This window comes from Caloenas nicobarica, chromosome 1 (genome assembly GCF_036013445.1).
Source record: "Caloenas nicobarica isolate bCalNic1 chromosome 1, bCalNic1.hap1, whole genome shotgun sequence".
Taxonomy (NCBI): Eukaryota; Metazoa; Chordata; class Aves; order Columbiformes; family Columbidae; genus Caloenas; species Caloenas nicobarica.
In genome coordinates, this window is record NC_088245.1 from 193510269 (window position 1) to 193536795 (window position 26527).

The following is a 26527-nucleotide window of genomic DNA, read 5'->3' on the forward strand; positions in this document are numbered from 1 at the left end:
TATAACTCATAATAAGCTTTTCAGGGATGTCACTCTGAAGGTACCTTGGGGTGGCAGCTCTTCAGAGTATTGCATGGTACCTCAATGCAGTGGTGCTACAACAGCATCACCCCTGGAGGTATTGCTCTCAAAAAGGACAAACGGCTTCAGATCCCAGGTTTAGAAGCAACTGAAGAGATCCTGCTGTCTTAATCATGAGAACTGCCAACAGTCATGTGCCAAGTGCAACAATTGCTGCACAATGTCGACTTTCCCCAAAGGACTTCGTTCTGAACCTATTCAGTCCTTCCTACATAAACAGCAGCTTCGCCAAAAGCTATTGAAGGCCCCCAGAACTAAAATTGTTTTATAGGAGACCCAGGCATGGGATGCAGATTTGGTTCTAGTCATTCATCCATCTCTCCAAGCCTTGACCCTGCCTGAAAAAGCTGGATCCCAGCTCTGGCTCACAGTGTGAGTGCAGTCCTCCTCATCCACAGTCCATCTTGTCCACGGACCTTCATATGAACAAACCACAGAAATACAGCATGGGTCTGCAGCACCGACCATTGCTTGTGTCCCTGCCAAGAGGCAGAGAGTAAACAGCCTGGTCCAGGCTGCTTGAGCAGGGCAGAAAGAGAGGGGAACTTCCGTAAAGCCATTTGAAGAAAACATCTGTGTCTCTGTCTAGGGATCTTTGGCTCCTCAACTGGAGCGCACGGAACAGGTTGATGGCAGCAGCTATTTTAAAATTCATGAAGTCTTAAAGCATTATGGGATGATTTCAGTGCTTGGAGATGACAAAATAGACCAACCTGGGGGAAATGCTGATGTAGCAGGAGCCACAATAGTGTGTGATGCCACACAAGTCCCTTCTGAAAACCCGCTCATCCGTCTTGTCAGGGGAAGTTGCTGTGATTCTGTTTCATAGTGAAGGTGGTGGGAGGAAGGAGGCAGATGCATATTTTCCTCTGATCAAGGAGAAAGGCCAGGCCATGCCCGACTTAACCTCCTGAAACTGCCCTAGCCTCCTGGTGAAGGCCTTAGGGACTGGTGATGGCAAATGAATATACAGTAGGGAGAGTGCAAGTGGCTGTAGCCCAAGAGAAACAAGGCTTCAGAGCTCCTCTGCTAGCACTTGAGAAATGCTTTTCCCTCCCTACTCCTGTGTGCTCCTCTTTGTCCGCTCGCCCGGGACTGAAGAAAATGCCAGAGCAAAACAAACTGGGAGCCAGCGAGCTCCTCCTGTCCTTTTCCTGTCAACTCAGGGTCACAGGGGCTGAAAAGTTCTGCGTGAAGGTAAATCTGTGCCAGCCAGGATAAACTCTGACAAATGGCTTAAATGCCTAATTTATGTACCTGTACCCGAAAGGGTTATCCAGAACGCCCCAGCTCAGCTGCTGCCTTAGGCTGGAGGCAGGTCGGAGCAAGCCTCCTGCCCTGCGGCCGACGTGCTTTAGCCAGTGAGATTCCCCATTACATCCCTGAGGGGCCTCATCCAGCTCCTGGCACACAGCTGAGCCAGCCCCACAGCATGGCAAGCGCAGAGAGGGGATGGGAGGGCTCACACCTCCACCCGAATGTGGGTGTCTGTGTAACGTGGGGCATCTCTTTAGGTTCTCCCCATAGGAGAAAGACGGGGCAGATGACCATATTTATCCTCCTGCCAATCCATCCCCCTCGTGTGCCCACCGCTCCTGCCCAAACTCTTCCCCTGCACTGCAGCAGGTCCCCAAGCTCCTGCTTCACTAGGGGCACCACCAGAGGTCCATGCCTAATGCTCTTCTTCACCTGGCCTTTGAGGACTATGGTGAGATGCAGACAGGTCCAGTACCTGTTACTTGCCCTTTTGGTGTATTTTGTGCCCATGTTCGAGCTGGATACCTCTAGCAACATGCTCAGTGAAACTCTACTGGATGTGTGAGTAGGAAATAAAGCTTTGTCATTTCCAAAGACAAAAGCTGCAGCTTAAATAACAACCCGAACTGCGTCATAGTGGTAATTTCTCTTGGAAACAATTTGTTATCTCTGATTTCAGGATGGTGAAATGCTGCATAAATATAACTTGTGATTTTTAAAACTCCCCTTCAGATTTCCCCATGAATGCCTGTGTGGTGAGTTTGACTCTGCCAGGGTTGTGCTTGTTTTCATTAACGCCATCCCCCTGCTCCCCTCAAGCCCTGGCCGAGAGGCCTGGGCCTGGCAGAGCAGCTCTCACAGTGACGAAATATTTTAAACATGTTTTAAACAGTATTTTGAGTTGTCCAGGCTGTCACTGTTCTTTTGCGCTTCCATTAATTAACTCCAGAGTTCTGGATCCAGTTTGCAGGTCCAGTTTCAGTCTGGTCCTGCAGGTCTGCAGCTGTCTCCCTTCAGCTCTCACATTCCTTTTGGTAAGGCAGCAAAGAGCCTTTAAAGAGAAGAGACACAGGGAATGTGGCTGGGCTTGGGTTGTACACATGGCCCTGGATGAGGAATAGAGCTGCTGGCATCCCCCACCGCTGCCCAGTGCTACTGTGGGCCTCTGATGCTCCCTCACAGAGCATCATCCTTAACTTGCTCAGTCACCCCTCAGTTACCACCATCACAAAGACTTTCATCTGCAGATCAGGAGTGGAGGTGTCCCAGAAAGCCTCAGGTCCCAGGGGTCAGAAGCGACAGATACTGCCCACCAACTGCAAGGGACCTATGCAGCAGTTACCTGCCTTTCCTAACAAAGGCAAGAAGGGTCTTTGGACTTAACCTTTGAAAATAAAATAATAGTTTTTTAAAAACCAAACGAACAAAAAACACAAAAAACCCACAAACTAAAACCAACCAACCAAAAAAACAAACAAAACCACACACCCCCACCAAAGAAAAAAAACCCACAAAAAACAAACAAACAAACAAACCCCACCCAAAACACAAAAACCAACAAACAAACCAAAACTCACTGGAATTGTGTGCGAGCAGGGACAGCAAGTTTCTCCCTGTACAGATTACTCCACTTCCACACTTCCTACTCAGCAAGGAACAGAGTTTTATTTTTTACCAATACCACGCACATACTTCAGAGGCGTATTTGAAATGCAAAACCCACATTCCATGCTCAGATATCCAGCAAACAGTTAATAGAAACCCTTTTAGCATGGCATAGAGCTTATGTGAAATAAGAGTAAAAAGTCTGACCTATTTCCAACAGCTAGAAAATTGCCTTGGGGAAGGTAAAGTTGTGATTCCTTTTAAATGTAGCTACTTCCTGTTATGGGAACATATGCATCTGTCTTTCCTATCACACATCTCCAGGGAAAGCAACAGCCATCCCACACACTCCTCTGCAGCTGACTGCTCAGCACTTTGTCCCACAGTAATCTCTAGGAGAAACTCAACCATCCTGTTAAATGCTTTAGGCTCAAAAGATTAATTCTGCAGGATAGACAGAGCTCTAAAACATATCGGAAATCGGAACTCATTTCCAACAGCTTATCATCATTCAGGCAATTACAGGTGCAAACAGAACAGAAGTCGTTGAGGGAGAACAGAGATCCTATTATAATCAGAATGCTTACAGACAATTATATTTTCATGTTTAATAAAACTTTTTTTCTCTCCATATAAAGATTTCCACCAAAGGCTTTCTAAGCATTTTATAAAGGCAGGTGAGTGTTACATCATCATCATTCCCATTTTACAAAAAGGAAACTGAGGCCCGAAAAAGTCATTTAGGCAGAGCAAAACATAAAATCCCAGCCCAAAACAGAAACAGAATCAAAACCTCCTGGCAAAAATTCCCTTTTCCAACTACTTCTATTTAGTTGCTATGCAGCATTTTTTTGTGTGTGTAAAAATAACCCAACCAGTCAAACAAGAGAGAATGGCAAGGAAATGGTAGGCTTTAACATACTTACTTCCATACTGCTGGCATTAGTACAAAAATAAAGACTTTTATTAACCAGTTTACAAAAATAAAGTCTATTGAGTCACACAGGATCTCACGGGCGGGGTGTTATTTGACTTTGGAAGATAAAGCCTGTTTGAAACGTCTTTTTAGATCTTGCATGTTGGGAGATTTGGGCCGAGGGATGATGGATGACCACCTCCTGTCTGTGCTGCTGGCTTGCTGTAGTTTGCTGACCTCCTTGCAAAGATACTGGAAAACATCACAGACGCCTTGGGAGTCATCACTTGTGGAGATTTCCAAGAACAGGCTGCCCAGTTCGTTTGCCAGCTGTAGTCCCTCTTTTGCCTGGACTTGCCTGGCATGGAGGAGGTCTGCTTTGTTCCCCACGACAATGATGGGAGTCCTGGCATCTGGGTGGACCTTGCGTATGTGCTGATAGAGAGGTCGGACTGACTGGTAGCTGCTGTAGTCTGTGACGGAGTAGACCAGGAGAAAGCCCTCTGCCCACTTCACACACCTGGACAGGGAGTCCAGCATCTGCACACAGTCTTCCTGCACCTGTGGTAGAACAGAGAGCACAAATTTGGCATTGGGTTGTAAAACTACAAAACCTGCCTCAGAGATAGCACCTAGCAGGTCCAAAGGGAAGCTTCAGCTCAGTCTTAGGAGACTTAAGTCTGGCCTTGTCGGAAACTGGGGCTCAAAAGCTGAGCCTTTATGTGGCAGAGAAGCACCGATCAATCCGAAGCATCTCCATACCTGGATACACCCTGGCGTGTCTTGGATCTGCACAGCGACGTGGTCCCCCTCCAGATGGACCAGCCTGGAGTAGAGGTTGCCTAGGGAGCAGAGAGCTGTCAGGAACCGGCCGCGGGGGTCCCTGCCGCGCCCCACCGCCCCTTGCCTCACCTGTGTTGGGCTCGTAGTCCCCGATGAACCGCTTCGTCAGGAACCGCACGATCATCGCTGAAACACAGAGCGGCCGCGTCAGGCGCGACGGACGGACGGACAAGGGAAGATGGGACGGACAGGGGAAGAAGGGAACGGACAGACAGACAGCAGAAGCGGGGACAGACAGGGGAAGGGGGGACAGACAGGGGAAGGGAAGACGGACAGCCCCGCGCCCCCGCCGCACTCACCGCTCTTGCCGACGCCGCGGGCGCCCAGCACGGCCAGGCGGACCTGGGTACCGGGGGGCCCCAGGGCGCACTCGGCGATGGGCGCCAGCAGGAAGGGCTGGGACATGCTCGGCAGGCGCATGGGAGGGGCGGCCCGGCGGCCGGAGGGCTTTGTTCGGGCTGGGCTCAGCTCAGTTCGGGCTCAGCTCAGGTTCAGCTCGGTCGGCAGCGCTAAGCGCGGGCGGCCGCCGGCGGCTTTTAAAGGCTCCGCCGGCAGCACCGCCCCGTCGGCTGCACCGCCCCCGCTGTACCGCCCCCAGCCCGGGCGCCCACCCGGCTGTGCCGCCCAGCGGTCCCCCCCGCAGCTCTTGCTCCAGTTGCCACGTCTGCCCCACTTGCCCCTCAGTTGTGTCCTCCCGCTGCCCACCCGGCCCCTTCCTCCCCGCCACCTTCCCCGTTCCCAGGGCGTGGGGTGAGCGCCGTGGGCGCAGGCACCAGAGGGTGGGGGACAGCCCGGGCCGGCCGTGCAACCTCCCTGGTTTGGGGCAGGCAGCGCAGCACCCTCGCCCGAGGCAGGCAGACGGCAGCACAAGTCTCAGTGTGTTTAGGAGAGTGCGCCTCCACACCCCATACCAGCCCCAACTGCTGCAACAGGCGCTTGTTTTATGCACTCTCCCTGCAGCGAGGGACTCAAGTCACAAATGAACAGAAACTATTTATTCTTTTCCCTTGGACTGTTTTGTTTCCAATATCTGGACACGTCCCTCTACAGTCAATGTTGAAATCCCAGTTTGTGGATCCAGCAACAGCCAGCCCTGAAACCAAAGTGGTCCACAGGGCCTTGAGGTCTGGATTGGGCCCTTTGGGTTTTCAAATCAGAAGAAAGGTTCAGAGAAGAAAGGTGCTTCATCACATGATGCTGCTGAATAAGCCTCAAACCTGCAAACAGCCATGTGAATGCTTCAGTCTCTGCAAACCCTTGCCCTGGCTCCTGCAAAACCGCTTCTACAATGCACTGCTTTACAAGCGTGTGTTTACAAGATACACAATCCATTCAGCATCTGCTTCATTTTTATCATGGAAATAACACAAGACACCAGGAAATGACATGGAGGAGACCAGCACACCCGTATTTGAAAGTAGCAGGATGGGTCTGTGGCCACACAGCCTGGCACCAGGGAGGGACAGAGACACCGTGGGAGCTGCTGGGACCTGGTTGTGGGGTTGATGCCCAAGGACAGCCCAAGTGGCCCTGGACACCTGCACATGGGCAGCTGAGCTGAACCTCTGCAGTGGTGGGGCTGTGCATTGCTGGTGCTGTCGGTTACCTTCCCTCTCCTCTTCAATATAGCTCTCAGAAGATGCATGCAATGACAACAGACCATGGTTTTCCTTCCTTTCCTCTTGCCCTTCCCTCTTACTTTTTTGCCTTACGTCCATGCAAGAGTCCAGCACCCCAATGTGCTATGCACTTCTTCGGACATCATCAGCCCCAGTTGCTCAAGTGACATGAAAACACAAAACAAGAGCACTGGAACCATCTTGCCAGGTCTGGTCTACCAAAGCCAAAGTGTTCCTGAGGAAAGTCAACCCTTGGCATTGGGGGGCAAGGATGGAGAGGAACTTCTCTCCACTCCCCATGGATACAGAGTTCAAGCTCTGCAACCTGCAGTGGCCAGAGGACCAGCTACCCTCCCACCCCCCAAAAAGCAATGTTCTGTCCCATTTAAAGATTCTCCCCTGACACCGCAGAAACTCCAGAAGTTTTCTACCTGATAATGATCCCACACTGCTCTTTGCTGAAGGATTACACACACTTCACAGTAGTTAACACCACACTAATTAACATCGGTTAAAGTTGTGCCTGAAGAAAAGCATGATGGAAGAAGAGCTGTTGATTATTTGTGTTACTTGAGTGCCTAAGAACCCCTACAGTAATATCAAGGGCACTTTTAACCTAAAAAAATGATTGCCTCTAAAATTTCTACTTCGCTTCCCATCATGCCAGTGAGCCCTTTTCTTTTAGTAAACAAGATTTCTCTTGTATCACTAAAAGCTTTTGGTTTCCAGAGGTTCATGCTATTGTCATCTGCTCCTATTGTCATGCACCACCACTTGCCTTTGGCCTTGCTTGCAGTGCCAACACAGGCTATTTTTATACGTTTCTTTACAAAAGAGCTATCAGTGTACATTCATTGTGCCCTTGGAGGAACGCTGCTGAAATGAGTCCATTCCAGGCAGATGATTGGCAGGTGCTAAGCTGTGAAAGCAGCAGTATTAAACAACCGCTGTTCCCAAAACTTGAGGAGCTCCCCCTTTCTGGCCAGCTGTAGAGCTCATGCTGCCTCACTCGCTGCTGAGAATACCCCCAAAGGGCAAACCATGATGGTCAAGCACAGAGATGACTGTGCAAAACCAGGCAGGAAACCCTGCGAAGGAATTGATTTCTTGGAATGAAAGGCTGTCTCTCCATCAACACCCACTCTATTGCAACAGGAGCAGTTCAGTAGGTTGAAGCAGTTGGGGCTCAGGTTCCTCACATGTGGGGGCTCAGATAAGCGGTTCCTATTCTGTGGAGCAAGCTGTCCCTGGGTTGTATGGGCCTCACAGCTATTCCAAGGAGCCTTTCCTTTCACAGCTGGAGGTCCTATTTGGGAAGGAGAAGGCTGTGCTTTCACCCATCCCATGCAGATAGCCCATGCCACCATCCCTATAATCTACCCTTTCCCCTTTCACACAGCATCACTCAGTCCCACTCACCTGGAGTCCCAAGGACACCATGGTGCTGCCTGACCCACTTCCCTATTCCAAGCTCTGGTACCATCCAACAGCAGGTACTTTTGGGGGAGGGAGTAGGCATCTTACTCCTGTGGCTGTGGCAGGCATCCTGAGTGCCTCTGGAGCTCCTTTCTCCTCTAAGAAACAAAATGTAAAGTGTTTTCCTGGGAGTCTTGGTGTTGAGTAATCAGATAGAAATTCTGGGCTTGAGATTGGCAGAACTATGTGAGATAATGAGCAGCAGGCATAAAGCTTTTCCATGTGGAGAAGCACTTGTGAGAACCTTTGCTGTGAGTTGGCATGGCTTCACCACTCTTGTACCAACTTTCAGGAGCACAAGTCCATGTTCAAGTCTGCAGCTATTCCTTTCACTCCCCAGTTCCTGCTGATCAACGGCTAAAAAGTTTGGAGTGGGCATGGACAAGAAGGTAATTGAGGGCCCGGGGGCCATCACCCAAAGCCTCTTCCTCCAAATAGTGAAAAATTAAATCAGCAACCTCAAACAGAGCTTTGTATCTTTGTGGGCTCCTGAGCTATATAGGTGCTGCTGATGGGAGCGATGCCCCTACCCAACGCTTGACCAAGGGTGGTTATGACTATACCAGCAGCTACAACCTGATTCTTACATAGACCTTGGTAGTATATCCACTGAGGCAGATGCACAGACATGAAAAGCTCATCATCTATGTCTTCCATACCACCATCCTCAGCATTGCAGGGACACCTGGTACCTTGTTTCCATACAAGAAGACCATTTGCAGTCACAGGGTGCCCCTTGCACAGTGGGAGACACTACCCACACCCCTTAGTCATGAGGTGCAACCCAATCATAAGCCCAGTCTAACCACACCTTTTCACTACATACACTGAACTTTAGGAACCCATTGGACCTTGTGGTCTCTGGAAGGACAGAGGGCGCCCGTCCTGGGATAGGCAGGATCACTTTCTCTGGCAGGTGTATACACAGCTCTTGGTATCCTCTGAGCCAGTCAAGACACTGCAGCACAGCATTTGTGCCTGGGATGCCACTTGTCCATTTGACCATGAAGGCCATGAACATGCTGAGTCCAGGATTGCACTGAGAAGGACAAGGGAGTGAACTCTTTCCTCCATCTGATACATACAACGGGAAGATTACAAAAGCATGAATTGTTTGTACGTCCTCATGGTAGCTGCTTACTCATCTCTCCCCTAGGAGTGGGGCTGGACATGTCTGCACATCCCTTGCCCCACTTAGACACGCACAGTTCACCTGCTCCCTCCCGCAGTCCTCAGCCTGCAGTCCCTTGGCACAGGCATGGTGCCTCCTCCCCAGCCCCTCCACTGACCCTTTCTGGCCACACAGAGCATTAGCACCAACACTGCCTACACAGCCCCCAGGAAATCTCAGACCTCAGTGTCACCAAGATGCTAAAAAAGACAAAGCTGACAGCTCAGAAGGCTTCCTTACTTCTCCTCTAGCAAATGACAGGAGATTTTGGCAGGGCCTTTGGCAGGAAACCAGCTACAAAGGTTGAAGGCCATAAAACCTGGTAAGAAGGAGCCAGCTCAGTCCCCACCTCCTAATTAGGCTCTGGAATGGAGACAAAGCACCACATGGAAGTGTAAGGGCTTGTGCTAATCCATAAGCACTTCTGTCTCCTCATGGTGTGGAGGGACAGCCTGTCCACCAGCTCTGGGATAGTGAAGTCTCTGTACTAGAAAGGGACTGGAATACAGGTAATACATAATACTGAACATCTGTGGAACTGGCTTTTAAACTAGGGATTCCCAAATTCTGCTAGCTCAAGGTGTGTCTAATACAGGAAACCTATAGCTTTGCAGATTTCACAAGTTCTTCACAATTCAAAGCATCATGGAACGAACAAAATTCAACTCTGTCATGGTATGAAGAGTGAGGAAACACCAAGCCTGTAGCTGGCACACTCGCTACAAGGTTTTGCTTGCTAGGCACAAGCTCAGAACAGGACTGCAAAGAACTGGTTACAGCTTATGGGTCTAGTGTGTAAAACCCCTTCCAGAGCGAGTTGCAGGGGAGAGGAACTTGAAACAAACACTAGCAGGAAGCACACTTCTCCACCCAGGGGGCAGAGAGGCTGGACAGCTGAAATCGCTCCCCTGCCCTCCCAAATCTTCTGCAAAAACCTAAAGCTATTTTCTTCTTTCAAGAAGGATGCATTTCAATTTAGACACTAGTTTCATGACTGAAGATGTCCTGCTAGGTTGTTCTTCAACAACTTTTCTCAACTCACAGATCTCCCTTTTTTGTCAGGATCCTGCAAAAACAGCAGCTGAACACGTGGGAAGCAAACTTCAACAGCAGGTACAGAGATCTGTAAATATCTGAGCTGTGTTTCTGCGAACCCGAGATTGCCAGGAGAGCACTGAGAGCAACTAACACATAGTGTCTACATACTGAAGACAGGTTAAGTCTTAGTTAATTTGTTCCATTTTCAAACATTAAAACCCCCAAAAAAGGCTATGATCTTCCCATACAAACCCAGTTTCATTTTCAGTCATTTCTGGGAATCCTGACCACGGAAAGCATTCCCTCCTTCTCCTTGCAGCCCACACAGAGCTTCCAAATATGCATTTATGAGCATCTACTGTTGGCATAGTGACCTTAAAAAACAGAGACTACATAAATTGAAAACTGTTGCAATGCACGGCACTTCCAGAAGTGCAGCTCTTAAGTGAGACCACTGCATGCTATCTAGCTTTATTATTCCAAAGTGTTGAAAATAAATTCAAAAGTTTATAACTACCCACCACTTATAGTTACCATTAACCATTTCATCATGATACTACAGCCAGTTCACTTCAACCTTGACAGATTCAGTACAAAACAAACACAGAACCAAAATAACTTGCACAAGCATGCGCAAGAAGAAAATTTAAAATATCTTCACCAAGTATCATACCAAGTAAAGCCTCTCAACTAACTCCTTTAGACGCAAAGCCTAATGGAAAACTAGGCTTATCTCGTGAGTCAAATACCAATTTTAAATTGCTGTGGAAATCCACAAGCCAAAGCAGCTAGTAAAGGTCTAAGGCTTAGTATACAGATCTAGCCACTCCAGGAAAGCTCCACTTAATCATAAAAGCTATGCGCATAAGCTACAACAGTGAAAGCCAAGACAGATTATTCATAAACCTTGCTTCAGGAGATGGTGGTACATTTCAAGTCCAATAGATACAGTCTCAAAATACAGTACTGGTGTCACGTATCAGTCTGTTGATGGGTAAGCTTTGCTCCAACTCCCTCGAGGCATTTCCAAAGTCGTTCCAACTATATTGCCTGCTCCATCTTCCGATATGGGAGCTGGGAGAAACCATTGAATCCAGTGCCTGCTCACTGGGACTTTGAACCTCCAGTGCCTAATGCCTATCACCCTTGGCTTGGCCTGGTATTTAACATCCAATAACTACATTCCATGAGATGGGAACACCCACAATTTAATGTTAGATAAACTGAAACAGGCTTTAATCCATTAATTTACAAGCAATCTGTTCACCATTTGACACTTCTGTTTGACACTTAGGAATTAAGGGAAAAAGTAAACCTTGTTTTCTCTCTCCATTTCTTACTCCCAAGCCCACTAGCTATCCTACAATTGACTATTCAATTATTCTCAACAGCCAATACCTACAAATTGCTTGTAGGTCACTACATTCTCTAGTATTTTACTCCCTCTACATGTAGACATTAATTTGCCATCACTTAATTGAGGTAGTTAAGCTATGCTTTACATCACACTTAGAAAGATGGGTTATTTATCCATATCTGTAACAGTTACGCTTACATTTATGCATGTTCCAAGCTAACCAAGCAGGTCACCTTCAACAGTTTCTTTAGCAAGCTTCACAGTTTCAGACAAAGGTCACAAAAATAGCATTGGTTAATAAGCAGTTGATAAACATGTTCTTCTTCCAGAAACACTGGGCAGGGAGCACTGGGTTTTTTGCTAATTATCAATAAAGTCACTGGGATGAGAGGAATGCATTAGAACATCCAGGCAGAAGTTTAGATTCAACAGACATGCAATACACAAAGTGTTCAGCTATGCCAGACAATCCAAATGATAAAAATCAAATTACGAAGGCTGGCAGTTTGGAATTACAGACTTGTTTCTAAACTATGATTTCCTGAGAATGCTTATTGGCCTGTGGATATTCTAAAAATCCCTCTTTTGTAGGTTACAACGGTAAAACACCACATTCTGCCTGTAACTGTTTCTCAAGAGGTTGCTTTTAAAAACTGCTTCCACAATTTTTTTCTTTGGTATTAATCTGAGGCCCCTTACCCAAAAGCTTGTATCAATGAAATCTGAAGCCCATCATCGCTTTTCCCACCAAAAATTACATCTTTAAGTGACACCGTACAATTCTTTCTATATGCTCATTGGCAAAATATTCCATGTTCTCCAATATTACCTCATTAGGTAATAAAAGAAGGATGATCACCACTAAGCATGAGCAAATTTCAGTGTCCCCAGGATTTATGGTGTATGACAAAACTGATCAGCAAAAGCTGCAGATGATTTAAATGACCAAGCACCATGTAAGTCAAGTTAAATGAACAAACTTCAATAAAAGTTTTCTAAAGTATCTGTTCCAAAAAAACTAAATGAATCAGCCACGATCACATACGCTTGTCCAAAACCAGATCTTTAATTTATTTTTTTGAACGTGCATTATGCCATGAATTCGTAGGGAATTGGCTCCAGCAGCTCTGGATCCTTTCCGTTAGTTCTCACAAAGTGTGCTTCTCTTGGTGGAGCAGGCTGTAAACAGAAAAAGAAAAACCTCATAGCACCAAAACTCAAAAGAAACTTTATGTAGAATTCATTTTGACAACCATTTAACACACTATATAAACATTACAGCAATTTTACCATTCCTAGTGTCTTCAAAATTTGTTTCAAAGAACAGCAGAAAGAGAATGATTTGCTAGAGAGTGTGCTTGACTCTCACCTCCTGACTGAGAAAACCTATGCTTTACTCTCTGCAATTTACTAATCCAAATTAACATAAAGTGATATACCCTGGGGGTTCCAGAAGCAACAGCCATTACCTCCTCTCTGAAGTCTAGTTATTCATTCTTTTCTTAAATGGTTACAACAGAAACTGTTGCACCTGAATTCAACTAAACAGAAGACAATACTGATCCTAAAAGTCAGCCAGAGCTTTTGCTGCAGACCAGCAAAAGAAGCAGCAGCATCCGTCCCCTTTTCACAGCCAAGGATACAATTTCCATCCAAGAACAGTGCATTTCTGTTCAGGCACCAAACACATCACAGTTCAAAAGCAGACACACCGCATGCTGCCAGTTTACTTTTTTAGCAGGGCCTGTTGTGACAGGACAAGTGGTAATGGTTTTAAACTAAAGTGGGGAGGATTCAGGCTAGACATCAGGAAGAAATTTTTTTACAATGAGGGTGGTGAAACACTGGCCCAGGTTGCCCAGAGAGGTGGTAGATGCCCCATCCCTGGAGACATTCCAGGCCAGGCTGGACGGGGCTCTGAGCAACCTGGTCTAGTTGAAGATGTCCCTGCTCACTGCAGGGGGGTTGGACTAGATGACCTTTGAAGGTCCCTTCAACCCAAACTATTCTATGATTCTACTCTTAAAAAAAAAGTAACCTCCTGGAAAAGTACTGCGAACACAAGTGAGGGTGGTGGCATCAGACACCTTCAACACAAACTCCCAGATACCTGGACTTTTCAGAATGCTGTAAGCAGCTTAAGTGTAGGGTTTTTTTGTTTTGTTTTTCAAAGACAGACAGAAGGAGGTCAGTTTACAGCACAAACACTTGTTTTAGAAGAAAACATTTTACTAAACTGGTTTGGTTCTAGCTTGTTTGTTTTGGTGAACAGAATCAACATGTCAACTACAATAAAAATAATACCTGACGTTTCAGTTGAACCCAAATGCCTTTTTCTTTTGCTTCCTTTTTCTTCCTTTCATTCTCCTTCACGCGCTGCAGAAAGCTGTCTCTGCTCTTGGAATGTTTAATATGCTCAATACGCACATTAATTCTCTTGGCAAGAATCTTACCCCTAAGAAAGGAAATCAGTTTTTAATCTACTGCACTTGAAAAAAGGCTACTTCAAAGCAAGCTTTGTGGCCTTTACAGGAGTAACTCCATAAGATTAGTTACAGATAATTTGCCTTTAAAGGGCAATCACTCAAAATACATTGCTGCAGATGCAAATCAGATAGAACTTATATAACTTATTAATATATAACAATATAACAACAATTTAGGATTAAGACTGTGGAGAACACATAATTTTAACCTTGTAGCATACAAAGATTACCACTGTACTCCATTCTAGTTCCTGGGAAAAAAACCAAAAGCAAAAACAAACAAACAAAAAACCTACTCATCCTTTTCCAACTAAACTGTACAAAACCCAGCTGAAAACAGCTGGATACAGCTACAAATTATTCCTTAAAAAGGGCTTCAGTATCAACATGAAAGTCAGCTGAAAATCCCCATTAGGTAATACAAGTGCTGCTCATAAAAACTGTTTCCTCTGACAGGATCCAAGTCAAATGAGCATCATTTGCTTGGGTTATAAAAAGGATATTCACTTTACCCACCTTGAATGACCAATCAAGACAATAACTGTCTAACTGGCAAAGTGAAAGGAGGGTGCAATTACAGATCAACTTTCCCAAATATGAAGTTTCAATACACAGAGTTTCATTACTTACTTAACCTGCTTGTTAACAATAATGCCCACGGCGTGCTGAGTAACATTATAGACCCTTCCAGTCTTGCCATGGTAACACTTGTGGGGCATACCTTTTTGAACAGTACCCATACCCTGTTAAGAGGTAAAACAAGAACAAAGTGTAAGCTTTACCTCGGAGAAAATAAAAAAGCACAACATCAAGGACTTTTCAGAAATTCTTTAAAGTACGCATTTCAAATTTCTTGAGACTGATTTAAAAATATTCATTCATTAGAATTTATAACCATGCATTTTATATCTGAAGACTACCAAATTTTGCTATGACCATTCTGGTTGCTTTCAGTGTCGGTGAAATGACTGATCACTTTGCTTTCAGCAAGCAATCACAGGAGACAATCATCATCAAGCTCCAGTGTGTCAAGAAATGTTAATTCTGAACAGTGCAGTTCTCCAAGAGTCAAATAACAAATAAGCAAATTACACACCATCTTCCGTGTGATTGTTATGAAAACTCTGCATTTCAAATGAAACTAAAGGATTAAATGAAGCTTCCAGATTTACTACAACTTAATTTTGAAAATACAGCTGATTTTAAAGGACAAGTTCTAGAATAAACCAAGCGATGGTATATGCTACTTCACTTTTTCTCCTGTATTAATATATATGACATCCTTACATTTATTTCTTGGTTTCTAGTTCTAATGTGGCTTCGCAATCACCACCTCTGTACATACTTAAGTGTAGTCCTTCAGAGACACAGACATAAACTATCAGCTACACCCCCATAAACTATGGCTCTTCTGAACAGCAGGTGCAAACTAGGCAAAACAAAACATCTACTAAAATGACAGTTGGAGTTGCTACGAAAGTAGTGCTGGTAGGCACCGTACAGCAACCTAAGTATTTAGATGCAGAACCTTTCACTCTTTTCATCTCAACACAGAGTAACAGAGCACAGCTGATTATTTAGATGTGTACATATATATATTAAAAAACCCATACGAAACAGCAGTGACACTGAAGTGTTACTATTGGTTCAGTAGTGTTGTCATTCTACTATTGCTTCAAAAGTGAGCAGCGGGTACTTGTGTTGACACACATGACCCAGGTAACAAAAAAGACCACCTCAAGAAACTGGACACTGAAAAGGATTACGCTGCTTCAGCTTTTAGTTATGTAACACTGTAGAAAGTACCTTGATATCAACTATATCACCCTTCTTGTAGATGCGCATATAGGTGGCCAGAGGGACAACTCCTGTTAAGAGATACAAATTGGGATATTTATGAAGCTGACAATTTCACACACACATAAAATGCACACAGATCATGCATTTGATAAAGTTTTCTTAAAAATACCTCAAATTTAAATTCAGTTTCAAAAACATTAAACTCATAAATCAAGTAACCTTTTTTCCCCCCAAACTGTAATTACCTCCTCATATGCTCCCAATTTTTAAAAATCCAACCAAGGAAAAATTACAGCTTAAATCTCATTCCTAATGCAAAAGTTGAAAATGAATTACAACTATTTACTACTTCATTGTGAACACAGCTCTTCTCACTGCCCATTGTTAAGAGGTAAACTGTAAAGTAAGAATAACTTGAAATTATTTTCTTCACCTTCAAGTTAATTTTCAAGTACTGATAAAAATTAGCATTGCTACAACTGTGAAGCAATCAGAATACCAATACGCAAGCTGTAAGAGTCATGAGTTTATTTGCATGTCATTCCACACTTTTTAGCCAAAGCTGCCAGATATCCTTTGATACAAGCCATTGTTTCACAAATGCTACTTAGGGGCTGTTGACATCCAATAGGTCTGTAACTAAACGCAGTGTCCTTGCTATAAGGTATACTTACCATGCTTTCGAAACGGCCTTGAGAACATATAACGCGTCCCCCTCCTCTTTCCCTTTGTGTTCGTCATGTTGGCTGATTACTGTAAAAATTAATGCAAACCATTTAGAACTACTAGTTCATTCACCAAAAAATTGACTGATGGCAGACATTTCAGAAAACATAAAATATTTAACCCTATTCGAAATGACACTACTTCCAAATTGCTGAGTCAATTCTAGGAATGTTATTAGTCTAGACATTCATAGAAAACAGTATTCAGAGGACCACAGAGTACATAACTCAGGTTAGAATGGTAAGTCACCTAGCTCCACCTCCTGCTTCAAGAAAGGTCTACTATGAGACCAGACCAGGTTGCTCAGAGGTTTGTCCAGTCAGGTCTTGAAACTCTCCAAGGATGGAGAGACACTACTGCACAGCCCTCCTCAGCAGCCTGCTTGGAGGCATGGCTGTTCTCATGATTAACATCTTTTTCTTTATATCCAGCCTGAGCATCTCGATTTGACTTAAGCCAGTTGTCTCATATTCTGCTGTGTGCCCTCATGAAGCACCAGGATCCATGTTCCTGACAATGGCTGCTGTTAGGTGCCCCTCAAAGACACCTCTGCTCCAGGCCAAGTAAACCCAGTTCTCTCAGCCTCCCCTCACAAGGCACCCAAAAGGCAAGATCCACGCTACCAGATTTATGGCCCACTATTACACCTGAAACAAGACACACACACGCCTCAGGTGGACAGGGACTGCCGCCACCAGGCACGCTAGCAAACCCGGAGTCCCACCGCAGCCGGCGGTCCCCCGGGCGCAGCTCCAGCCCGCCGGCCTGCGCGGGGCCGCTCCCCAGCCCCGACATCCCGCCGGCGGCCGCGGGGCTGACCGGGCCCGCCGCCACGTGCCGCCGCCTCGGCGGAGCCGCAGTCCTCCGCATCTGCACCCGCGGCTGCCCCGCCGGCCGCCTCCCTCCTTCCCTCGGCTGCCTCCCGGCCCAGCCCGGCCCGGCCAGCCGCCCTGCACCGCGCCCTGCAGGCCGCGGCCTCCTCGCTCCCTCAGCCACGGCTCCAGCAGGGCCGTGCCACCCCCAGCCGGAGAGGGCGGCCACCCGCCCCACCGCCGGCGCGGCCGCCCGCCTTCCCGCCGCCACCCGGAGCCGCAGAGGCACCTGAGGCGGGCGAGCGGAGCCCGGCGAACCTCACCGTGCGTGCCTACAAAATGGCGGCAGGGGACGAAAGGAAAGAGGCGGCGCCGCGGCCGCCCTTAACAGCGGGGCCTCGGCCGGGCTGCCCGCGCCGCGCCTGACAGAAAGTGCTGGGGAGGCGCCTACCTAGCTGCCTGAGAGGGGTAACAACTACCGTGGGGGAAGCGCTTGTGCGCTGATCCTGATAAAGAACCGCGGGGCTGCCCGGCGGGCGACTGCCCCTGTGGCTGAAGCAGGGACAAATACTGGGGTTTGTTTTCATGGCTGTGCTGTGAGACGGGGCTAGGAGAGGTCTGACAGCGGGGGTGACGGGGAAGCGGGAGAACGAGCCGACTGTTCGTCAGGGATCCCGAGGAGCCAGGTCTGTGCGCAGCGGCTGGCTCGCCGTCCATAAGGAGTTGCGTTTGGTGAATAAAAATATAACCAGCCAAGAAGTTGTTTCACGACATTAAATAAGTGCAGTGAAATTGAAATCGGCGGTAATGTGAGCGTTCCGCTGCTGCGTGTCAGTCACAGCTGGGGATGCTGGAAGTCCCGGGCAGGAGAGCGGGACGGGAGAAGCAAACCTGCAGAGAGGCGGCTCGGGTTTGGGGAATTTTTAATTATTCATAGAACTGTGTGCCAAGGCCTATGTTTTCATAGAATGTCCTAAGTTGGAAGGGACCCACAAGGATCATCGAGTCCAACTCCTGTCCCTGCACAGGACAACCCCACAGGTCACACCGTGTGTCTGAGGGCTTGTCCAGTCTCTTCTTGAACACTGTCAGGTTGGGGCCGTGACACCTCCCTGGGGAGCCTGTTCCAGTGTCCACCACCCGCTGGGGGAAGAACCTTTTCCTAATGTCCAACCTCAGCCTCCCCTGGCACATCTTCCTGCCATTCCCTCGGGTTCTGTCACTGGTTGCTAAAGAGAAGAGCTCAGCGCCTGCCCCTCCTCCTCCCCTTGTGAGGAAGCTGCAGCCGCCATGAGGCCTCCCCTCAGTCTCCTCTTCTCCAGGCTGAACAAACCCAGTGACTTCAGCCGCTCCTCATACGGCTTCCTCTCCAAACCCATCACCAACTTCGTGTCCCTCTTCTGGACACTCTCCAGTAGCTTTATATCCTTTTTATCCCGTGTCACCCAGAACTGCACACAGAGCTCCAGGTGAGGCCGCACCAGTGCAGAGCAGAGCGGGACAATCCCCTCCCTGCCCGGCTGGCCATGCTGGGCTGGATGCACCCAGGACACGGGTGGCTCTCCTGGCTGCCAGGACACACTGTTGGCTCATGTTCAACTTGCCGTCGACCCCTAAATCCCTCTCTGCAGAGCTGCTCTCCAGCCTCTCATCCCCCAGTCTGTACATGCGGCCAGGGTTGCCGTGTCCCAGGTGCAAAATCTGCACTTGCTCAGATGTTAAATGCTATAATCGCCAATTTCTGCGGCAGATGTTTCCACAAAGATAAATGAAGTACAGATTCTGGCCAAAGAAGAGGAGACTGAGGGGTGACCTCATCAATGTTTATAAATATATAAAGGGTGGGTGTCACGAGGATGGAGCCAGGCTCTTCTCGGTGACAACCAACAGTAAGACAAGGGGTAATGGGTTCAAGCTGGAACACAAGAGGTTCCACTTAAATGTGAGAAGAAACTTCTTCTCAGTGAGGGTGACGGAACACTGGAACAGGCTGCCCAGGGAGGCTGTGGATTCTCCTTCTCTGGAGACATTCAAAACCCGCCTGGACGCCTTCCTGTGTAACCTCACCTGGGTGTTCCTGCTCTGGCAGGGGGATTGGACTGGATGATCTTTCGAGGTCCCTTCCAATCCCTAACATTCTGTGATTCTGTGATTCTGTGAAAGAGCCTTTATACAGCCATAGGTTGCATCAGCTGCGTAGTGCCTGAAAACAAAGTGGACTGGTGAGCGGCTCCCAGAGCTGGCGGCCTGACTCAGTGTGTTTGTGCATCGCCAATGTTGGAGCAGCCAGGAATCGTCATGGGAAGCTGATGGCAGGTGGGAGTGAGGCAAACGAGGGCCTCCCTCCACCGAGCTAAACATGCAGGGACAATTCAAAACTTGTCTCAGCGGGAAGCTGCCCTACTGCAGGAATCTTTGTTTTGAATGAAAGAAGCATTTATTTAATTTAGGGGAGGGACGATTACTTAAAGTGGCATATAAAAACATGTTTGATCCTCTGAATAACTTCACAGTTCTTGTAATGTTGTCTTGCAAAACTTAAGCATTTCTATCAGCATTTTAAAGCTAGTTTAATATTTATAGATTGCAAGAATGGATATGTAGGATTAAATACACTATCAGGTTCTGCTTGCAAAGCTAGCTGGCGGGGCGTGTTATGACAGAGGCCGTGTCTCCACACTAAATCTCTTGGAGTAAAGTGTTATGTTCAGAAAAAGTGTGTCTGTATTTGAGGTCTGCACCATGAAAAATCTAGAATTTACAGCACCTGATATCTCTGCAGAGAAAATCTGTATCATTTAATATGCATTCAGCATCGGTTTCCAAGCATGAAGATAGTTACGAGCCTGAACAGCTCTTAGGTGAGGAAGCACGTTTGCAACAGGTACAGAGATTTCAGGGAGGATATAAAGCAAAGACAGGAAGCCAAATCCAACAAGGCATTATTGAATAGAGGAAGGTAGGCATTTTCAGTGAGCTGAACTCCTTAGTCTTGCTAGTGATTTACATAGAGGGCAAATTGTCTCCACATCAAGCAAGAAAGAATGGGGAAGAAACTCCACATGTTGAAACTCATGTCCACGTATAGAGCATAAGTGTAATTCATACGGGAGCAGTAACCGTGAACTTAATTGAACTCTGCCTTATTTGGGGCCAAGTAAGACCTTCAGGATTTGCTACATTTTTTTCCTGAATAAATTGCATGACAGGTTTATTCAAAATTTCAGTAATGTTTTTATTCATAAAATTTACCTTGATTAGCACATTCCCAGGATCCTTCTTTAGCTCAACATTTCAAAGAAACAACCACGTTTCACAGTTTGTCTCCATTGAATCATTCACTGGCCATGCTGTCTGGGTCTGATCCAGAAGTACATCCTGTCTACCAGCATTTGATACACGGTTTCCCAAATCTGTGGCCTGCTGAGCACTTAAAAGACTGCAGAGCCTTTGTACATTGTTCACAAAAGGATTTCTTAGTAATGTCTGTCTCCAGCAGATAAAGGTGCACAAGTTGTGGGGTGAGATCTGATCTGGAAATGAGCTAGCAGCCAAGCAGATGCTGGGGAGACCTGCAGCTCTTCATTCCAGACTGCAGGTGCTTCCCTTACTGCCTTGCCTCCTCCCCTCAGAAGCCCAGCCTAAACTGCTCTTCCTTGATCAAACTGCACTTGTACCATCCAGATTCCAGATTCCATCCAGCAAACACTACCTCTGGTCCTGCTTCAGAAACACCACATCCTCAAGACTGGGGTGGACGCAAGCGGCAACACCCAGTTTAACGTGAAGATCTAAAACCTCGTGAAGGTCCAAGGCTAGTGCTCCACCCATTAATGTACTCTGGAAATCTTACTACACTGCAGCAGACTGAATTTCTCTCCTGCTCTCCCTGGCTTGGAGGTAGAGCAAGAGAGGGAAAGCAGCTTCAATGGGAGCCAATTCAAATGTTGCTGGGGAAAGGAGCTTGAAAGGGAGGGCTCATTAGAAGTCCAAGGAGCGGGGACTAGATCAACATCACTTTGTTTTTCAGAGTGGAAAGTACCATGCAAAAATCCGACATGTCCAGTCCCCAAGCTCCCATAGTCACGATTCTGGTATCTTCTCTGGTAGAGCCCCATTTTGTTTCTGATGCTGCTCTGCAGTATCTGTCTGGACAACAGCTCTCTCTAAAGAATAAATGCGCTGTGATGACTCTGCGCATGGGGCTGTCAGGAGTCCTTCACTGAAATTTTAATGCACAGTGGGATCTGGCTCGCTCCTATGCTCAGAGGACCAAGTGATACACACAGAGATCTCAAGTGTGACATTCCATTTGTGTTAGGTTATTCGGCAGAGCTGTGGAAGGAATTTAAATTAATGAGAGTTTGTAAAGGGCTTTGAGGTGAAAAATGAAAAATATTCCCCTTCAGTAGGGTGCAAGTCTCCTGTATCTCACATAATGCATTCATTAAACAAAAGAAAAGATAGCAGATCATGGCTGGAGCAAAATTTTAACAGAAATCACTGAGAATAGGTGTTGAATAAAGAGGATTGAAATCTGAAGTTCCTCTTTTGATAATGCTGCAAAACCAAAAGTGTATATTGAAAATCAAGATTGTGAAGCTAATTGGTTACCCCATGGTAGGCTCCCGTCCATAGAAGTGCAGCATCTACCCTGCGCTTTTGATCAAAAAGTTACTGACCAAAGTCATCTGTGTCACCTCATAAGTTGACCCTGTTGTTCCCATTGTTCACTCTTTCCAAAAGAATCGTGTTACATGGCATCTCAGAGTCCTGCGTCTGTCCCCTTTCATGGTCTCTTTAGCTCCCTGATGATTCTAGCTCCAACGACCTTTTTATTTCTGGTTGTCAGTTCAACTCCTCATCCACAAAACCCATTCTGTAACTATAAGCCTGAGCCTAGTTTCATGGGAGTTAAAATCAGCAAGACTTGTGTCTGAGCAACCAGTTACCTCCCAAAAATGACAGTACAGACAAAGTCCCTGAACAGGCTCACTGCGGAATCACACAAGTGCCAGTACAGGTGGCTGAACCGAACTGCGTGGCCAGTGAGGTGTTTCGTGGAGGGAGGAGTAGAAAATAATGATAGTGTGCCTTTGAGAGAAACGACAAGGCAAAAACTGTATAGACCAGAATCGTGATGAGGCCCAGCACATCACATGTGGGTGAAAGTTTTCATTACGCTAATGTTACTTATACATTAATTGCTAATTTGAAATGTTAGTAGATGCACGTAGATTGATACTGAGGCCAAAAAAATGGCCTTTTTTCCATCATTATCTCGACTGCCACATAACATCTGAAATACTGAACAAGTTCTGTCATTCAACTGCTTATTTGAATAACATGGCATTCTACTTGTATATGTACTTGAGGGAATACTGCACTACTGACCATACAGTAATCATCAGCGACTTGCATGGAACCTGTTGTGTGACTGTGATCAGCTTCTCACGGGTGCCAAATAACATAATCCATTTGACAAACTTCATTTCAAAAAGAATTAATGTCCTTTCCCCCCCTTACTAATGGAGTGGCTTCTCAGGAAACTGTTTTCATTGATGCAGTGTTTTCTCAAACTTCTTGTGTTACTGAGGCCACCCATCTCTGTGTAACCTCCCCCGAGTCCAACCCATCGAGCCAGGAACAAGCAGCTCCTCACATTATCAGCATCAGCTTCACTGTATATTTACTTGTTTTGACTAAAGGTGATGAGCCACTTGTTGGCTGGCACAGCTGGTAATTACAGATACGTTTTGTTCCTCTGTCACAGAGGAACTGAGCTGCTGCCAGTAGTAAATCTACATAATGTGGGTATTTTTGTGGGAATTTTCTTTTGATAATGTATTGAATATAAGTGTAGAATGAATATTAAATATATATTTTAAAATCCCTGATCTTTCACACTCCCCATTAAGCCCTTCACTAGCCCTCTTGGGAACTATTAACTACACTTTAAGAAATAACTGGCTTAATGATTAGGAACATACTGCTATTTTCTGTTCATTTGTTGATGTCTGATCTTACGTATACTTCTAGCCAGAAGAACAATGCTTGCCCTTTTTCTGTAATTATTTACACAGAAGAATGACATTCTCTTTACACCTCCATTTTACAAAGCTAAATAACATGGGCTCTTGGAGCCTCCAGACACACAGCAGGCTCTGTGCATTTGCTCCCATTCCCACACCTCTCTTGAGTATCAGTGATCAGATGTGTACACAGCAGTCCCAGCTTACTTAACCGTGCACCCATTATTTCTGAGATACTTCCTGTTATTACAGTCCACAAAACATGAAGCTCCTGGGGTTGATTTTTTTTTTCTTCTGTGTCTGTAAATGTTTCGGTGCTTGTCCTTAACCTGTTAACCAGGAACTAGGAGATTTTTTTTTTTTTAATCTAACACTCATGCAACGGCAAGCGTCTCAGTGATTTCAGTGGCACAAAGTCAGTTCTTATGTGTTGATGATCTTGCTCAGGCAAAACTTTCAGTGTCTTCAAAGAATTTTTGTCTATAAGGAATAAATGGGATAGAATTTGCCTTTAATCACTTTAAAATAGATTGGCCAAAACAAAACAAGTACCCTCCAGGAAAAACTGCAGACTGGCGAGGGCCAGGCTTCCTTGACCTTTTCCTTATCTGATTTCTAGCATGTGACTATTTTATTCACTATAAGGTATAATTTTAACAGAAGCTCAACCTATGCCAATTGGTTTTTCAAGACAGGCTTAACTTTGTAGGGCGAAGAGATTGAGTTTTAAGTAGATCTGAATACGAGTTTTGCTGCTGAAACGTAATACCTGGTGTAAAGTATCACAAATATAAGAACAGTTTATTGTAATGGTACACCGAGTTTGAACTGATGAAATCTCACTGAAACTATATTACAACACAATATTTCGGTGCTGATTCTCAGGTGAGTTTGCAGATGATTGTTGGGAGCCATCAAATCACTGGAGTGCAGGGCTGCTATTGAGGGGGTCTGAGACAGGTGGGAGACATGGGCTGACAGGAACCTTGAAGTTCAGGACAGGCAAACACAAAGTTCTGCACTTGGGTTGGAATAACCCATGCAACAGGACAGGCTGAGGAATGGCTGTAAGGAAAGGGGCTTTGCTGAAAAGGACCTGAGGGTCCTGATGGATGACAGCAATATGCCCTTGCTGCAAAGTCAGCTACATCCAGGACTGAATTAGCAAGAGGTCAGCCAGCAGGGCAAGGGATTCTTCCTCTCCATTTGGCATTTGTGAGACCAACTAGGTTGCTCAGAAACATGGCAGAATTTACATCCTTGGAGCTCTTTAAAACTCAGTGTGGCCCTGAGCAACCTGATCCAGCTGGACCTGCTTTGAGCAGGGGATTAGACTAAAGACCTCCATAGGTGCCAGAGGTTGTTTTAAGCCTGTGAGTGCAACTTCTCAACATCACATGCTGTAGTTTAAAAAGGCAACATGCCTGAGGGATGCAACAGCATGAAGTAAAAATTTGGGTGGAATCATTCTCTATTCTATAAATACTCCATGGCATTGTATTAGCATATTGGTATCTGAGATAGCCATTTGTATTTCTCATTTATTGTTCTAATCAGAGCCATTAACATAATTGTTTTTAATTGCTTACAAAATGGCCAAGAACCTTGCTGGAAGGTCTATATAAAATACTACTACTTTTATTTCAAGTAAAGGAATGTTTTCTACATAATGTTAGCTGAACTCCAGTAAGCACAAATTTAAATGTATATTTTAAGTATGCCAAATTAAATTTGTTTTTCTGTGTGAATGAAGAAAAAGTAGAATGTTTATCATTTTAATAGTGCTACAAAATGCTCTTTTTAATAATGCATGAAGTAACCGGAGTTATTGCAAACTCACGTACTGTGCAGATTGTAATATCTTTCAGTAAACATTATTGTCTTGCTCTAGTTCTGTGTCTTCTTGATGCTGAAATAAAATCCTATCCTGCCTTCATAACCTCTTCTTGAAAGAAAATGTAATAAGAATCAAATACAGAAACTACAGGAATGAGAAGCACACTGTTCCCTGCATTAAAGCACTTCACATGTGATTGTAATTCCAATGACATATTCTTTCCTAGGTGCTTTAGCAGAGTTTGAATTTGTGGTCAGAAAGCATCAGCCTTCACTGAGTGATCTGCTTTTCGCAGGCCAGCCTCTTTCCAAAATGGGAAATGGTCTGTAGCTTCTGCAGTCTTACGCATACTAGTATCTTAAACGATGAACCTGAGACAGACCCCATGTCATCATAAGGTACAGATGCTTTAAAATAAAAGCGTTTTTAAAAAGTACATGTGCTTTTATTTTCACCCTGTTTTGAACATATTCAGTCCTGCCATCTCAGTTTTCAGTTTCTAGCTTATTGAACCAGAAACTTGTTATAATAAGCAAAAGGTGAATTTCTCAAGTAATCTTCATCACTTGAACCGAGGAACTGTGGTTGCAAGGGAACTATCAAATATCACAAGGCTTGCGATAAAATAATGAGAGCTGGCTATGCTCTGACAACCCCTGTCAATGAGACAACAACAGCTGCTCTGAACAAATACTACAGCCAGAACAGAACAAATTGATGGTCAGTCAAGGAGAAGTGAAACGGAGAATTAACAAAGGATAAACTTGACCAAGCTATGACCAACCAAGGATAAACTAGACCAACTTTCCTATATGTATAGTAGGAATAAGGGCGCTAATTTATGAAGCAGGGTTATTGTTAGGGATAGATTCATTAATATTCGTGAAATGCTGTGGAGTCCTTCATGGAATATGCAAAATAGTAATGTGAACTAATTAGCATATGTACTGCTCCAAGGCAGCCGCAGCTTATTCAAGAGATTGAGGCAGCGCAGGTGAAGGGGCAAAACAAGGAAAAATAAATAGAGGGCAAATGGCAAGAGGAGGTGCTGCACAGGGGGAAGAGGAAATGAAACTGCAGGGCAAATGGAAGGAGGAAATGAAGCCATATGGGACAGAGACGTGATGCCTGGGTTACTGCTGTATAAAGACACAAGGAACAAATTCATATGAAATTGAGCTTTATTAGTTCTGCTGCTCATGTAATAACCTGTGGTTGTTTGTTTGTTTAGGGTTGTTGGTGGGTTTTTTTGGTTGGTTGGTTTTTTGTGTTTTTTTGTTTTGTTTTGTTTTGCTTTGCTTTGTTTTTTTAGAAAAAACTACGTATAACCACAAAAAAAACAAGTATAACCAGATGGGAGTATTTAACTGACCATCTGCTAGTACAGAGGGGAACTGTGGGTTTTCCAGGGTCTAATCTTCCAAGAGAAGAAATAGAGATCATTGTACTTCTGTATTGCTGACAAAGAGAG

At 45.6% G+C, this 26527-nt stretch overlaps 2 protein-coding genes and 2 non-coding genes across 5 annotated transcripts; all 4 read right to left on the reverse strand.

Annotated features, from left to right (window-relative positions):
* Positions 1–3201: 3201 nt before the first annotated feature.
* Positions 3202–5192, reverse strand: RASL11A (RAS like family 11 member A). The gene is made up of 4 exons (XM_065650183.1): positions 5002–5192; positions 4772–4828; positions 4622–4701; positions 3202–4420 (listed from the first exon to the last, which is right to left on the reverse strand). Exons 1-4 carry the CDS (start codon positions 5120–5122, stop codon positions 3968–3970), a joined length of 711 nt encoding a protein of 236 aa, XP_065506255.1. The 5' UTR covers positions 5123–5192; the 3' UTR covers positions 3202–3967.
* A 7213-nt stretch (positions 5193–12405) lies between these two features.
* Positions 12406–17587, reverse strand: RPL21 (ribosomal protein L21). 2 transcript variants are annotated; one of them, XM_065643415.1, is made up of 6 exons: positions 17511–17587; positions 16324–16402; positions 15656–15717; positions 14480–14592; positions 13668–13818; positions 12406–12542 (listed from the first exon to the last, which is right to left on the reverse strand). In XM_065643415.1, exons 2-6 carry the CDS (start codon positions 16388–16390, stop codon positions 12453–12455), a joined length of 483 nt encoding a protein of 160 aa, XP_065499487.1. In that variant the 5' UTR covers positions 16391–16402; positions 17511–17587; the 3' UTR covers positions 12406–12452. The 2 variants fall into 2 exon arrangements, with proteins under 2 accessions (XP_065499487.1, XP_065499479.1); XM_065643407.1 differs by having other exon boundaries at positions 17477–17574.
* Positions 14288–14420, reverse strand: LOC135984650 (small nucleolar RNA SNORA27). Its single transcript, XR_010605695.1, has one exon. It is a non-coding gene; the product is annotated as a small nucleolar RNA SNORA27 (small nucleolar RNA).
* On the reverse strand, positions 14795–14869 carry LOC135984636 (small nucleolar RNA SNORD102). Its single transcript, XR_010605681.1, has one exon. It is a non-coding gene; the product is annotated as a small nucleolar RNA SNORD102 (small nucleolar RNA).
* Positions 17588–26527: the final 8940 nt, after the last annotated feature.

What these genes read in the sequence shown, in the direction of transcription:
- RASL11A (XM_065650183.1), bottom strand. Translation starts at nt 5,122, where the DNA reads ATGCGCCTGCCGAGCATGTCCCAGCCCTTCCTGCTGGCGCCCATCGCC. An exon ending in CCGCGGCGTCGGCAAGAGCG is followed by an intron (nt 4,829 to 5,001) that starts GTGAGTGCGGCG and finishes TCTGTGTTTCAG; the next exon opens with CGATGATCGTGCGGTTCCTG. An exon ending in GGACTACGAGCCCAACACAG is followed by an intron (nt 4,702 to 4,771) that starts GTGAGGCAAGGG and finishes TCTGCTCCCTAG; the next exon opens with GCAACCTCTACTCCAGGCTG.
- RPL21 (XM_065643415.1), bottom strand. Translation starts at nt 16,390, where the DNA reads ATGACGAACACAAAGGGAAAGAGGAGGGGGACGCGTTATATGTTCTCA. An exon ending in AAGGCCGTTTCGAAAGCATG is followed by an intron (nt 15,718 to 16,323) that starts GTAAGTATACCT and finishes ATCTCTTAACAG; the next exon opens with GAGTTGTCCCTCTGGCCACC. An exon ending in GGGTTCAACTGAAACGTCAG is followed by an intron (nt 12,543 to 13,667) that starts GTATTATTTTTA and finishes TTCTGTTTACAG; the next exon opens with CCTGCTCCACCAAGAGAAGC.